Genomic DNA, 14,731 nt, shown 5'->3' with positions numbered 1-14,731 from the left:
ACGACGAAAAGGACATCGGAAAAAAATGTGGCTCCTGGTTTCAAAGAGAATGCATATAACCTTTCAGCTAGAGATATTCTCTCATATTGACCATCCATCACTTCTGATGGTAATGCCACACACATGGCCAAAGTAAAAGTCCTTCTGATAGGCTGAGCATCAAAATTTACTAAATAAGATGCTGGAGACATAATGTATCTCCTTGTCTCAGGGCTCCAGAAATCTGGGACTTTAATTAAATCTTATTGACGTTCCAGTCTCTGTTTAATGAGGCTTTTTCCTTGTATCACATTAATTGACCTACATTTTTTAGTTGACAGTCCCATTTTTGTTAGTCCAAGATGTACTATACTCATCCATCTAGCCTGAAAAGAGTCTTGTGCAATTAATTATAACAGGCCTTTAGCATTAGGATAGTCTCTGAGCCATTGGTAGGCTGATAGTAGAAGAATTTTTGCCTCTATTCTCATCATGCCCATTTCCAGGCATAGAATTGCACTGGAAATTCTGAGAGGCATCTGAAGAATTGTTCTGAGAAATTTAGACTGAAATTTTTCTAGGAGGGATAAAGACGAAATAGATATACCAGAATTAGTACCGTACAATAGTTGCACCAATATTTTAGAGTTGAATAATTATAATGCAGCAGGTCATATTGACCCCTTTTAGTGTAGAAAAATCTTAATAACACCTGTTATGTCCTTTCAGCACATTCTATTACAGTTGTACAATGTGCTATATTTGCTCCAGAAGCGTGCAACACTACCCCTAAATATTGGAATTTGGTAACCTGTTTGATCTCATTACCATTTACCCTCTACTTTCTAATTTTTGGGTAATTACCAAAAGCCATTATTTTAGTTTTATTAAAATTAATTCTGAGATGTTCCCTTTTACAGTATTCTGCATAGATGCTTAAAGCTCTCTTTAGACCAATAGGTGTTCTGGATAAAAGGAGCATGTCATCAGCATAGAGTAATATTGGTAAATGTCTAGTGCAAACTTTGGGGAATTGTTTTCTCATGATTCCTCATATGTTCTACTACTATATTTATAGAACAGTTAAATAGAATAGGCACAGGAGGCAACCCTGCCTCACTCCTTTGGATGTGCCATTTTTGTAAATTTTCTACAGGACCCATTGAGGTAGGAGAAATATAGTCATCATACTGGTTCGGAAAGAATGCTATCCATTCATTTGTATAGTAGTCATCTGAAAGATGGTGAGATCCAAGGCCCAACAGAGGGGACATGGGCAGGGCCTCTGGAAGCTCTGAAATCAGACTTAGTCCCACCAGATCAATGCAGGAATGGTCTTCGGACCTTCTGATTCCCATAGCAACGAACCTGGCTGGAGTATGGTCTCTGGAACTAACAGCTACAAATCCTGCCTATCCCTTCGCAACTGAGGCAAGTGGCAAGTTCCTCCCTCAGGCCCAGCAAACTGGCCAACATTTGTAATGGGCATGGGGGCAGGACTCTCCCTTCGCAGACATTCCATTTTGGGAGCATGAGTTTAGTCCACAAAGTCTGTGACTTGTAGTTGCTTTTGTACTGTGATTAATTTCCAGTTAGAGGTGAGACCTGCTGGCCTCTGATTTCTTTTGTGGGTCATCCCTACTGCTGTTACCTTCCTTTTTCATCATTCTCTGTTTTTCATCCTTCTATGTTTACTTTTATGAGCTTCCTCAGAAAAATGTGATTTTTTCCCTCCAACAGTTATAACATTTTAGTATGTGGGCTAGGGTTGTCAACTCTAGGTCAGAAAATTCTTGGAGATCTGGAGGTGGAGCCTGAGAAAGGCAGGATTTGTGGAGGGGAGGTACCTCAGCAATCTAAAATGCCATAAAGTTCATCCTCCAAAGCAGCCATTTTCTCCAGGGGAACTGGTTTGTTATCTGGAGATCAATTCCACAAGATCTCCAGGGCCCCACCTGGAGGCTGGGAACCATATGGGGAAATCACTAATCACTACTCTGAAGATAATTACTTCTAATATTAATTTGCTTAAGGACCTTGAAATAAGCTTCATGTTGCAGTCAGTTCCATTTTTCCCTCTTTAAATTCTTTTTTATCATTATTATTTAAAATCAACATCAACATTTGTGGGTTAGAATAGATGATGAAAGGCTGTTTAATCTATCCCTCTGGTGTTTTTCAGCTCAAAAATAAACTCTTCAAACAATGTCTTAACCTGTAGGGAGAAAGATCTAGCATTCCTATACCTTGCCTCTTTCAGTGAAAAGGCTGTTTGGCAATAGAGATTTTTAGTTAAAAAGTGACCAGAGGAAAAAGGGTTTTACTTTATCTATATCTTGTTTTCCTGTTTGAAAAGAAGACCCAAGGCAACTAACAATAACTGTCAAGCATCCTCTAATGAAACAAACTGTTGTCATCAATTAAAATTAACGGCAAGAAAATCTGAGAGTACCAGGTAAAAGAGTCTCTTTCTCCCCCAATATTGTAATTAGCAGCTTATTGAGAATATTGCCATAAAAGTGGGGGGCACAGAACTATCTTTAATTTGTGACATCATAAACCATAAATAACCCTTCCTTATGCCTATGAAAAAGCCTCATTAAACTCTCCAGGATAAAGTCAATTAAGTGCTATTGATAAGGTTTTTACTGAGGAATGATTCTGTATGCTAAAGATCCAACTTTTTCATTAGGTGAAATCCCCTGGTAAATTTAGTATGGGGAACATCTTCTCCAGTAGTAAAAGAGATAGAAGTTCCTTTATATAAATTCTAGGATAAAATCCTTTAGTTTAAGACAAAAATTAATGCTCTCACAAAATTTATCAAGCTCCAAGCAGGATTTCATTCAATCACATATTTTGCCTCTGGGCAATTCAAGTTGTTTCTGCACAGCAAAATTATAACAGGTTACATCCATTATTTTTGAATCTGGGTCTATTTTATTCCATTTTTGTCTTTTCTGTGGGTGCCCATTTTCCATGAAGGAAATAATGTTTTCTTTCTGCCCCTTTGCATGAACCCGCTTTTTTTTTTCAATGCAAATGCGAATATTCCATTCTTCCTGTGTTCTGATTGGCTGTTCCACCACCACAGTCCTTCTTCCACCCACTCCCACCCTCTCCTAAGGGAATGCTTCCAATTGGTGGAAAATCTACAGCAATCCCAGGAGCTTAAACAGGACCTCCCCCTTCCATTCCTCCAGTGTGGAAAAAAAGTTTTGGGCCTTGAAACCACAACACTTATAAACATGAAGCATGCAACTCACACACACACACTTAACATGTGATATACAAAATAATAAAATATGTTCAAAAAGGGGGGGGGCAAAGAAATACATCCCATCCATATCCAAAAGTGTGCCTCTGCCTAGCTACATGCTCTGAGCACCCAAAAAGAAAAGGAAACTGGGCCATTGCTCACAATAGCCCCATTTGTTGTGAATCCATTGCCATGCACACTTGGGTGAAATGGCACTCAGGCCCTGCCTTGGGAAGAAAATGTGTTTGGGGAACGTTTTGGAAAGGGTGGGCTGCCATGCCAGTCAGCAGTTCAGTAGAACATCAGGCAGGGAGAACAGTTGGGGGGGGGGGAAATAAGGCAGGTAAGCATTTGTAGTGTTCCCACAGAAGCGGGTTCAACATGGGATTTTTTGAAAAAGATCGGTATTTTAGTGTTTTTTGAAAGACCCAAGATGAGGGAAATATTGTGGGACAATCCTGCTTTAGGGACAGGATCAGTTAAATTATTTGAATCCCATCACCAGAACTAATTGTTAAATTATTTGAATCCCACCACTGGAGGATAGCATTGATTGTGATACTATAGGAATTTCTCCTAATCTGCATGTTAAAGACCACAGAGATTGGTGAAATTCTTAGCACATCATCAGCAGTGACATAATATCCAGGAACCCTATACCTGAAGTGGCATTTCTTCCTCTATTCTACTCTAGAAATTTTCCCAGTTTTTTATTGTAAAGACTGTTGATATTGGGGAAATTTCAGGTGTGGTGCATTTCTTTAGATAGGAAATAATGTCCCTCCCCAAAACATCACAATTCCCAATCACAATCCCTAACATTTCCCAGAGTAAGACTGGCTAGCTTGGTGTTTATTGAACTGCAAACTTAAATTTGCTGAAATGCAATGTGGTAGAGTCCTAAAATCACAGTGTTGATTGTACAATGCCATTTGTTAGAAATGGAAATGCATAATTAAAGTTTCTTTTCACTAGGGAACATATGGCAACCTTCTTCTCACTTTAAAATGCTTTTTTTTCTTTAGAATTATTGATGGACATGATCTGATGCCCTTGCTTCAAGGCAATGCTGTCCGATCCAAGCATGAATTTCTCTTCCATTACTGTAATGCACATTTAAATGCAGTACGCTGGCATCCAGGAAACAGTAAGTCAAATTGCCTGTTCACATTTTAAATATTTTATGTAATTTTTATTACAACTTGAAAAGAATCGGGTGGGGGGTGGGGGAGACCCTTAGGCTATAGTTTCAGATAATTGCTTGAAGTGTCTAACCCTTTTTCTTATCCCTTTCATCTTTTTTCTTCTTTTATCTTGGGTCTGTTTCTATACAGTTCAGTATCAAACAATTAGTTTGATGCAGTGCAACAAAATTTTGCATTATCATTTATCCTAAACTTCTGGCATCAATAAACATTTTGAAAGCATTGAGGCAGAAGGGAAAAAAATATTTTATGTGACCTATGGCTATGTCAAGACCTCTATAGCATTCCCTGTCTACCAGATGTATGAAGATACCCTGCACTATGGGGTCATTGTTCAATTTAGCCCAGGAATATTTACTTGCTAATTTCCTTTGCAGGATGTCATGATTTCCTTCAAGATCATTAAAAAACAACAACCCCACAATCTTAAATTTTGTGCTGTGAACACTGAAAATTGCACCAAAGGTTAAAAGAACTGATCTTTTTCTAGTGACTGGTGTGTTTTATCTAGCAACTGGTTTCCCATTCTCAGGCAATTACTCTCCTAGGAAAATGTGAAAGATTAATTCTTCAGAAGTGATGAGGTAACTACAACTCAGAATTCAAATTGTGCATGCTGTTCATATGCAGAAGGATCACATCCAGCCAGATATCTGCAGTGAACCTAACATATGTACAAGTGCATTTCTGTGGACTTTGAATGTGCATGAATCATATGTGTATGCCTATGTGTGCACAATCAGTGGTGGATGTTCAGCTTTATGGATAGATATCCAGAAATATGTGATCCCACTCCCCACTACACATGTATGGCATACATGATTTAGGACATTTTTCTCAGGGTTTTGGACCTCTATTACTTTCAGTCTCTTGATAGACGTGACTAAAACACGTGAACAGTGCTAACTAAAGTGTTACGTGCTACCCTTTATAACTATGATGAAAGCTGTATAGAAGTTATCAGCAAAGAAGTTATCAGCAAAGAATTTCAAAGAATTGTCTTAATGCTTAATATGCATAGCATTCTAGCCATACTTCATCTAGACATACAGCAGAATAAGGCAGTTAGAAAGGGTAGAATGTGGCCTGTACCACTTCAAGTACAGTTTGGTGGTATCATTTTGATGCTTTGAGGTTCTTCAAATGTGAAAGTCCTTTAAAAAAAAGCAGAATGTAGAAAAACATTTTAGTTTAACTCTTTTGATTTGTATGGAACTTATAATAGGAGAACATTGAAAAATGTGATACCCACATGCAATCTGAACCCTACTAAACTGTCATGAGTCAGTAGAGATAGAGAACATTTTACACATGCACATGCACACACAATGCTCAGTTTCTAAATTTCATTCATTCACTCATCACTTGCATTATTCTTCCTCAAGGGAGCTCATGGACACAATTTAATTTTCTTTTGTGTTAATAATGCTGGGAGGTAACTTGTACATGAAATGAATATCACAGACCCTGAATTGTAACAGATCTTAGGTGGAGTTATTATTCCTTTAAAGGTTTAGCCAGAGATAAAGCATCCACGGGAACATCTGGGGTCAAATGCCCCAGGTTCAGTCACGGGGGGTGGGGTGGAAAACCACACGGCCACACCCATACCCCGGTGCCTTGCCGGAACTGCTCTGGGGCATTAAAAGTCCTATTGTCCCCCCACCCAACCTCCAGCAAGCCCTCTTTGGCACACCCACCCCCCATCCCCACAAGAAAGCCCGGATCTGTGGACCAGCTCTGCAGGCCCTCCCCTGCCTCTCCCACCCCACAAAGAAGCTTGGGTCCACGGAGCAGCTCCGTGGGCCCTCCCCTGCCTCTCCCTGTCCCTGCAAGGGCCCGCAGAGCAGTTTTGTGGGCTCTCCCCTGTTTCCCCCCACCCCGCGAGGAAGCCCAGGCCCTGCTACCTCCACCCTAACCTACAGCTTCCCACCCTCCCCCCACTGAAGCCTCATTTTCTAACTTTCCCACACCCCTACCCTCACTTTGCCTCCTTCCCCCCACCCAATACTAACTCCCAACCCTCCTCACCCTCATACTCACCTACCAGCCACTTTCCACCATCCTCCACCCCAATCCTAATCTTTCCACCCTCCCCCCACCCCTAGTCACACCTTCCAATCCTCCCCACCTCAAGCCTTATCTTCTAACGCTCCCCCACCCCAAGCCTCACCTTGCCAACTCTCCCATTCCAGCCCTCACCTTACCACTCTCCCCCACCCAATACTAAACTGTCAGCCCTCCTCACTTTTATACTCACCTACCAACCCTCCCCTAGCCACACCTTCCATCCCTCCCACCACCCAAAGCCTTACCTTTCAACCCTCCCATATCCCAACCCTCCCCTTGCCACCCTGCCCCTCCCCAACACTAACCTGCTAACCCTAACCACTGTCATGCTCTCCTACGACCACCCCACCCACTTCTACCCCCACCACCCTAAACCTTACTTTTCAACCCTCCCTTATGCGTCACCTTGCCACCCTGCCAACCAGAACACTCACCTTTCTTTCCTCCCCCACCTGAAGCCTCCCATTCCACCCTCTCCCAATCTTCCACCCCAAGCCTGCCCTCCCACCACCCCAAGCTACTCTGTTCTATCCTCCTCCACTCCAGTCCACTTTGCCACCCTCCCCCCACCCCACTCCTCTTCACCCTCCTCCATACCTCAAGCAACACTTTTCAACCTGTCCCACCCACAAGCCACAGATGCACACCCAGGTAAGTGTCACATCTTGAGCAAGGATGGGGTGAGGGCTGCTACAGCCCTACTAAAGCCCATTGCTGGAGAGATCCTTCCACCCTTTTCTAGGGCCCATTGCATTTTCCCAGCAATCAACTTTGATGCTAGTAAATTGTTTGGTCATGGTGAGGGAGGGTGGCCACCCATGGGGGGGGGGGGACTCAGATTTTGCCTGGCTCCATTTTTTCTAGCTATGCCTCTGGGTCTAGCTCCTCTCTAGTACCATGAAAGCTGAGAGACATCTAAACATGACCACTGATATACTTTAATACAAATTGGAAGGAGTCAAATGATGACACAGACCCTGGAAATTGGAACCAGAAAGCAAGGTATCTTAGAAGATGAAAATTGGAAGACAAATTTAACCCTTTGTGGGGAAAGCAGCAACAAAGATCCAGAGATCTTATTGCCTATTTCTGATTCCTCTGAATGTACTTGCCATAATGCCATTTGCAATACAAAATAGAGAAAGTTCTTCAGATATGCCTTCTAAATTGATTGATATGTATCTTTATAGAATGAAGTTCTCCGTTTCTCATGTTATCTGTAGTGAAGAAAGTATTGTGCAATACACAACAGCAACCTCCGAGGTGTGTGATCTGCCATTTGTTACATAGCCCACTTGTACTTATTCTCATCATATAGCAGATCATCACTCGGTAGATTGTAGTCCTAATACTTTAAAGTTGCTTTATTTTGAAAGCATAGGCAAATAGTTAAACATTCTTTCACGCCACTTTTATGCTGGCCCCCAGAAAGAACTTGATTGACTGGTCTCTTGTCTGGTACCAATCTTCACAAATACCTTTTCTCTAGACTCAGTAGAAGAGCATTCATAAAGAATATTCTCAAGGTGCCAAAAGTTCTATACTTCTTATCTTCTTCCTGCAAGCTACAGTTGCATAGAGAAAGGCTTACACTTCTCTAGCTTACTCACTGTGATGTGTGGCTGATTTTATCAGCATTGCCATGGGCATTCACAGGGACTCTATACAGAAGAATTGTGAGCTGCATTCTAACCTTTTTCAGTTGCTCCTTAAGATACCTGACATTTCACTGGGTACTTTTGACAAGTATGGCATAAAATTATGGTCAGTTATATGCAATAATTTTGTAAATGAACAAGTCAGAATGAACCTTTGAATTTAAAATCTTTACAATTCAAAATCAGGCAAAATATAAACTTCTGCCCAAAATACCAAATATGTTTACAGCTCATGCCTCAACCTCATCAATATCCTGTAGAACTAAGTTTGTCCTTCGATCAGGATGATTTTTGTTTCCCAGCTTTGCTATAATCATTGATTTCCATAGGTGCAGGCAAGGAAATGTAAAATGGCATGACATCAGAGCATGGGTAACTCTGTGGTAGAAGCTAAAGTTTTGACTTTTTTTCTTTTTGGGCCCCTGTTAAGCAAGTTGTATCACTTTTAGTCTGACCTTAGTCCTAAACACGATTGTCTAAAAACAAACCTCCTTTATTTCATCAGGTGTAATTACTAGATGTCCAGCAATTAGTATTAGAGAGGCATTTCTTCCGAGCATAGGAGTTAAAGTTACCCATCATGGATTATAACAAAAGATCTATTCTGCAGCCAGATCTATCCTCTACCACATGTGACCACAAGATCCTATTATTTATACATTGTGATAATAGCATTTTATGTTTTTGTGTATCCCTGCCCATTCAGCTCAGGTGGGCAGGGATAGCTGTGCTTCGGCACTGCCCTGACCTCTCCAAAGGGCTTTTCCATTGCACGTGAAGCCCCCAAACAAATACAAAATAGCTGGCAAAAATCCTCCGTAGGGAATAATGGAGATACACTACAAAAACCATGACATATCTCCATTGGTGTGTGGGGGCTGGATAGTGTGGGGGCTGGATGTCTAAGGTCAGCTTCACCCCCTCGAACAGCCCCAACCATGCTGGTGCAGCTTTCTGCACTGGCAGGCCTAGGGAAGGACAGCGGCTTTCAGGTTGGGTGCCGTGGAGCCATGCTGTGCCTGTCCACCTAGGTAGGTCATACCTCCACAAGCACAGGATACTACCAGATGCACCTTGTCTTATCCTAGTGTTGAAGTAATGAGAGCTGTATGTAGTGGAATTCTCCTTTGTATACAATTCATAACAGGAATCCTTTAAGCATTTATGTCTAGCCAGCCATAGTATAACATTTTTCAAATTTTGGTTATGGTTGAAAAATTAAAATAAAATCGTGTTTTAAAATACCATGAGCAAAAGCTCTGGGACATTATTGGCCTATGAATCAGAGTTATTAAAAATGTATTGCTATGACAACTTCATTACAAGGAGAGCATTCACCCGATAAGAAGCAGAACTGTAGTTACATTTGCATCTTTCAAACTCAGGGGTTGGGGTCATTTAATAGCCATTTATAGAGCTGTGGACACACTGGAGCAAATGAATCTACAATAATATATATGACCATTGAGCCACATTTTCCAAGCTCTATTTTCTTCTCATTCTGGACAAAAATAGTTAATATATACAAACTGCAAGACTACTGAGTAAGCCTGTATAATAAATTCTTTTGTGTCTCATACTTTTTTTTAACAACTAAGTAGCATAAATACCCAACAACTCTAACATTATTTTGATACTCTTAATAAAAAATATATTGTGATGCTGGTAAATGCCAAGGCAATTGATTTTACTAGTAACTATGTCACTGGTTTTAAATCAAGATTCCTTATCTACTATTCAAACCTCTCTTTTATTGAAAGAAATAAGCTTTTATGTCCCCATTTTACAACATATGCGTGTATGTCTTACTGGGATATTTAACAGAAGTAATACAGACATGATACAGGCAACAGAAAGAAGAAAATAGCATCGGTCACTAGTGATAGGATGAGTTCAATTGCCAGAGAAATATGAGAAATGCATGCTAGATTGCCATTTCTGTTTCAGTATCAGAACTAAGTTTGTAAGAGTAACATCATTTTTTGTAGCCAAAAACCTATCTATAATACAAATTCTGTACTGGAAAGCCATCTGATAGCAGAGATAGCAGTCATGGGGTGGGGGTGGGGAATGAATATGTGGTTGTGGCACTAGGATTGCCAATGATGACTGGAAAAATTCTTGGCAGTTTGGAAGGCAGGGTCTAGGGAGAGTAGAGTTTGGAGAGGTGATGACATAGCACTACCTTGAAGGTATCCTGGGGTTTTTTTTGGGGGGGGGGCAGGTTTAAGACTGTTTGATTGTGGTTGAATATGGAGCAGCCCAGCCCTGTGTGTGAGTGCAGTAAAAGGAGATCTTCCAAACAAATATATGCAAAAACGTACATTTATTTCAAGTAACTTCAGATCACAAGCATTGTTCCAGGTGACAAGTAAATAGATAGAAACTTTATACTAAAGAGATAACTTTCCCTATAACAAGTGGGCATTCTAACACGCCGTCACGTATGTGCAAGTATGAACTGCTTCTGTGGGAAAGCCGCAACAGGAGCCTGTAGCCATTGTCCTCGGTACAAAGGAGAAGGAAAATGGCTGCAAGGTGAAGAACTCCTGCTGGTGGGCAGAGCCTAGACAAGGAGAGCAAACAATAAAACAGCTTAAAGATACATAGCACCCCCCCCAAAAAAAAAAATTGTCCAGGCATGCAGAAGTCGCTTATTCCAACAATTCTGGACCCCATCTTGAGGTTGGCAACTCTAGTGAGGCAGTCTCTCCCACAGCAAACCAGTGCAAGTCTGTACCTCAGCATCTGAATCTATTAGAATGAGAAAGCTCATTTCCTTCAATGTCATGGTAAGATATTCAATACCTTGAACTTAGACTACTTAGTCTAATAAAGCTTTCCTATGACCATGGAACTTTTAGAGGAAAAAAGCTCTCACTTTTTTCATCCTTGGAGTCATCATGGAAGCTAGATACCTACTCTGTAGCACTTCTGCTCAAGTCATGAAGTGCCTGGCTCCAACCAAAAGGACTGCTATGGGCCAAGTCGCTGAAATTTAGAACCACCACCAATGTAGTTGCTTTCCATATTGAGTAAGAGGGTGTAGCTGCTCTGTGGCATTGTCCCCAGTGCTGTTTTTGTGGACCTGGTAAATACTGATGGAATGAGGAGGAAAAAACAACGTTCTTTGTTTGACTTTTCCTGCTATGAATTTTTGTAGACCCAAGCTTAAATTGAAAGCATTAAAAAAGTAACCCCTTTATTTAAGTTATACCAAAATGAAATGGGGCAAGAAGTAATATATCAAACAGTAGGAATAAAATACACAAATGCTGATTTTTTCCCCCTCAGGGGTGACCTATGTCTGTTTAAAACTGAATTCTATTTCAATCTATTGGCCTTTTCTTCTATATTTTAAAAACAGGCACCAGCTAGTATATATTTGCTAAGAGGCTCTATATTACATATGTGCCTCTTAAAATTCAAGGACAAGAACAAAGGGAAAAGCTCACTGTTTCAGGGTTTTGATTTTTAAGCATGTTAATCAAAGTCCCAATCATGCAATATACCAAATTGTTGTTATTTTTACTATTTGTTTTGTATTATGTGGATGAAATGCAAGCCATTTTCACATATGTAACAGCTGCACATATACTCCAAGCCAGAGCTAAGTAATAAGCTAGGAAAAAGAAATGTTGACAGGTCTGAATTATCATATATCAACACAGATGTTTTAAATATGCTAATTATTTTTATTTAAATATCAGCAGTGCTATCACACTGTAAAATATATTTGGGACTGTAAAATTTATTTTAGAGCTAAAAAACAATCTGAATCAATCACAGATGTTCATTGTAAACTAATTTAGAACATTAGCAGACACAGAAAGGTAACAAGTAAAAACCTTTTTTTAAATGACAAAATCCATTAATTTCCTTAATTTGCTTTTTAATTAAAAATAGTCTGAGATACATATAAAAACAATTTAAAATCAAAATTCTATTAATAAATCTAAAAACTTAATTCTGAAAAAAAAAGAAAGCTAATATCATTGATGAGTAGCAGAATCCTGAGGGCCACTGCAGGGGTAGCAGCTATCCACTTTGTCAAAAGTAGTGCTAATAGACTGTTACCTGAGGACATTCTGTGTGGAAAATAGGAAGGCATAATCCTCTGCAAGCTATAGCAAACATGGCAATTCCACAGCAACCTCATCAACATCCACCAGTCAGGCATCGCCAGCAAATGATGCCCTCATGAGTGGCAAATAAGCACCACCATTCACTACCTGCCAATCCATCTGCTGGCACTTGATGCCACCCCACAGAGAGCCAATGGACAGGGAGGAAAAACCCAGCAGCAGCACAAACCCAACAGGCATGTGGCCGGCGTGCCTCCTAACCCATAGAGGAAGAGCAATTGTATGGCAGACAGGATGATCACCCCTTCTCCAGCAAAGTGCCTGTTGTGAGGGGAGGAAAATGATTGTAAGCTGCTTTGACACTCCTTGTGGTAGAGGAGTATGAAAACCAACTTCATCTTCTAGCTGCTCCAGCAAATTTCATGCAGCTCCCCACTTGTCACATATAAGAACCTAGAGTAATGTGCCCCAGTGTTCTCATACTAGCAAGGCTACATCCTCTTGAAACCACTGCGGTCAGCAAACAACTTGCTGGTTATCCTTAGGTTGAAAGAGATCCAACTGAACTTACCCAGCCCTGCTCCCAGCCTGGTGGAATGCTCTGTCAGATGAGACTCAGATGCTGGGGGATCTGATGGAATTCCAGTCCTGTAAGACAGAGCTGCTTTCCAGGCTAATGGTTGAGGCAATAATGGGGTGCCATCAACAGCTGCTCTTTTCTCTACTGTACCATTGTTCCCCTATTTTTTTAGTCATACGAATGAAAGGTTAGTTGCCATCAAGTTTTTAATGTTTTATGATTGTTGTTGTTATAAGTATCAGTGTGCTTTTAATTTTTGTCTATTGGATTTTTATTAGCATTGTATTATTATAAACTGATGGGAGCCGCCCTGAGCCCGAAGTGGGAAGGGCAGCCTACAAATATAATAACATGAATGAAATGAAAGTGTCTAGGGGAATATACACTTGAATTGGAAGATTTTCATTTGGTATCAAAAGAAGGACTTTATTCATGCTTCAGACTTTGCTAGGCCAGAGAATCTTGGTTCAAGAGACATGACTTCAGTGGTGGTGGTGGAGGGGTGTTATGACTGCAACATTAGCTAATGTTAGATCACACATTAAATAACAGATGTAGTAAACAGTCTGTTATATGGAGTAAAGAAAAATCAAAGAAGTCATCTTTGGGAAAGATGGGGAGAGGGTGTGATGTTGTGGGATGTTGTGCTTGCCTTTGTCCTTAGTATGAGATATGATTCAGTTGCTTGAGTCCTCCAAAGCTATCAGTTTTTGTCTCTACATATTAAATATTATGGTTCAAATTCCATCCACACATCTATAGAATAAAAATTAAGAGCCTTTTTAGTCCCTTCCAGATCTACTGTTTTATATAGTATACTTTCATGTAGACCCATGGCAATGCGAGTTTATATAAAAAGAATTATCTTGAACAGCTCATTGCACATAGGTTATTATTGCACAAATGAATTTCACAATGCTTTGCTATTCTCCCTCAGAAGTTTTTTTCACTCTTTTTCTTTGAACCATATTCAGTTTCTTAAAATTCTGTTCCCTGATCCTGTATAAGTTTGTTTTTGTTTTCTCTGTAGCTCGATAAAACAACAAAATCACAATAAGTAACAGAAAGTCCTAGCTTGGTTCTTGTAGCATTTATTACCCCTGTCAGTCAAAAACGCTGGAGGAGGTAAGAGTACAACTCAGCTAAGCTTTCCCATTATACTTTTTATTTATCATTTTAATGGCTATTGTAGAACAGCCACAGCTGAATTTGTCTGACTCACTTCAGGTACTTTACTTTGTAAGTGTGAAATTACATAACTGTCAATGGGGAGCAGAGCATTTCCCTCTTAAGCAGATATTGTTAAGATGGTGGCTAAGAAAAATTTCCCATAATCAACTGATGCACGCTTTACTAATGTTATTTTCTCTGGAAATGTGTTTTTCTTGACAAGCATAAAAAAGTCATATGGAGCTTATGCCTCTGTGGTGTCAGAGGCATTCCCATTGTTAAGAACCGAGAAAGAATTGCTCATAATCTAACACATTTTGGCCTTATTTGACTACTGGCGATCTTTTATCTATTCCAGGAAATAAGCCTGTTGAAAAGCAATTAATTAATTTGTATGTTTAATTATGTAAGTGCCAGTTGGATTAAAAATGATATCCATGTAATAAGCCTTAATGGAAGATGTTTTCCTCTTCTCAAACACTACTGATTACATTAAGTAGTTTGTAGTTTTGCAATATAATACAATATGTGGTATCATGACATGAAAGGCCCATAAGTGTTGACATCTTCCTGAGAACCTGACTGCAGAACTGTTGTGATAATTGTATATGATGATGTAAGCTTGTCTTGTAGGTGCCACCTGCTTACAGTACTGTCCAATTAAGAAAACTTCATGATTAAATTCTGACATGGCCTGATAGGCGCAGCAACAAAATGGTTGCCAT

At 40.1% G+C, this 14,731-nt stretch overlaps 1 protein-coding gene across 2 annotated transcripts in view; it reads left to right on the top strand.

Moving 5' to 3' along the window:
• The window catches only part of STS (steroid sulfatase), a 134,726-nt gene that overhangs the window by 70,914 nt on the left and 49,081 nt on the right, over positions 1-14,731 (top strand). For both annotated transcript variants that reach the window (XM_048495184.1, XM_048495183.1), the window contains exon 9: positions 4,264-4,385. In XM_048495184.1, the coding sequence (XP_048351141.1) occupies positions 4,264-4,385 (122 nt within the window). The remainder of the gene's footprint in view (positions 1-4,263; positions 4,386-14,731) is intronic.

The sequence above is a fragment of the Sphaerodactylus townsendi genome, linkage group LG04 (genome assembly GCF_021028975.2).
Source record: "Sphaerodactylus townsendi isolate TG3544 linkage group LG04, MPM_Stown_v2.3, whole genome shotgun sequence".
NCBI lineage: Eukaryota > Metazoa > Chordata > Lepidosauria > Squamata > Sphaerodactylidae > Sphaerodactylus > Sphaerodactylus townsendi.
The sequence above is the reverse complement of the archived record's forward strand: the minus strand, read 5'-3'. Positions and strand labels throughout refer to the sequence as shown.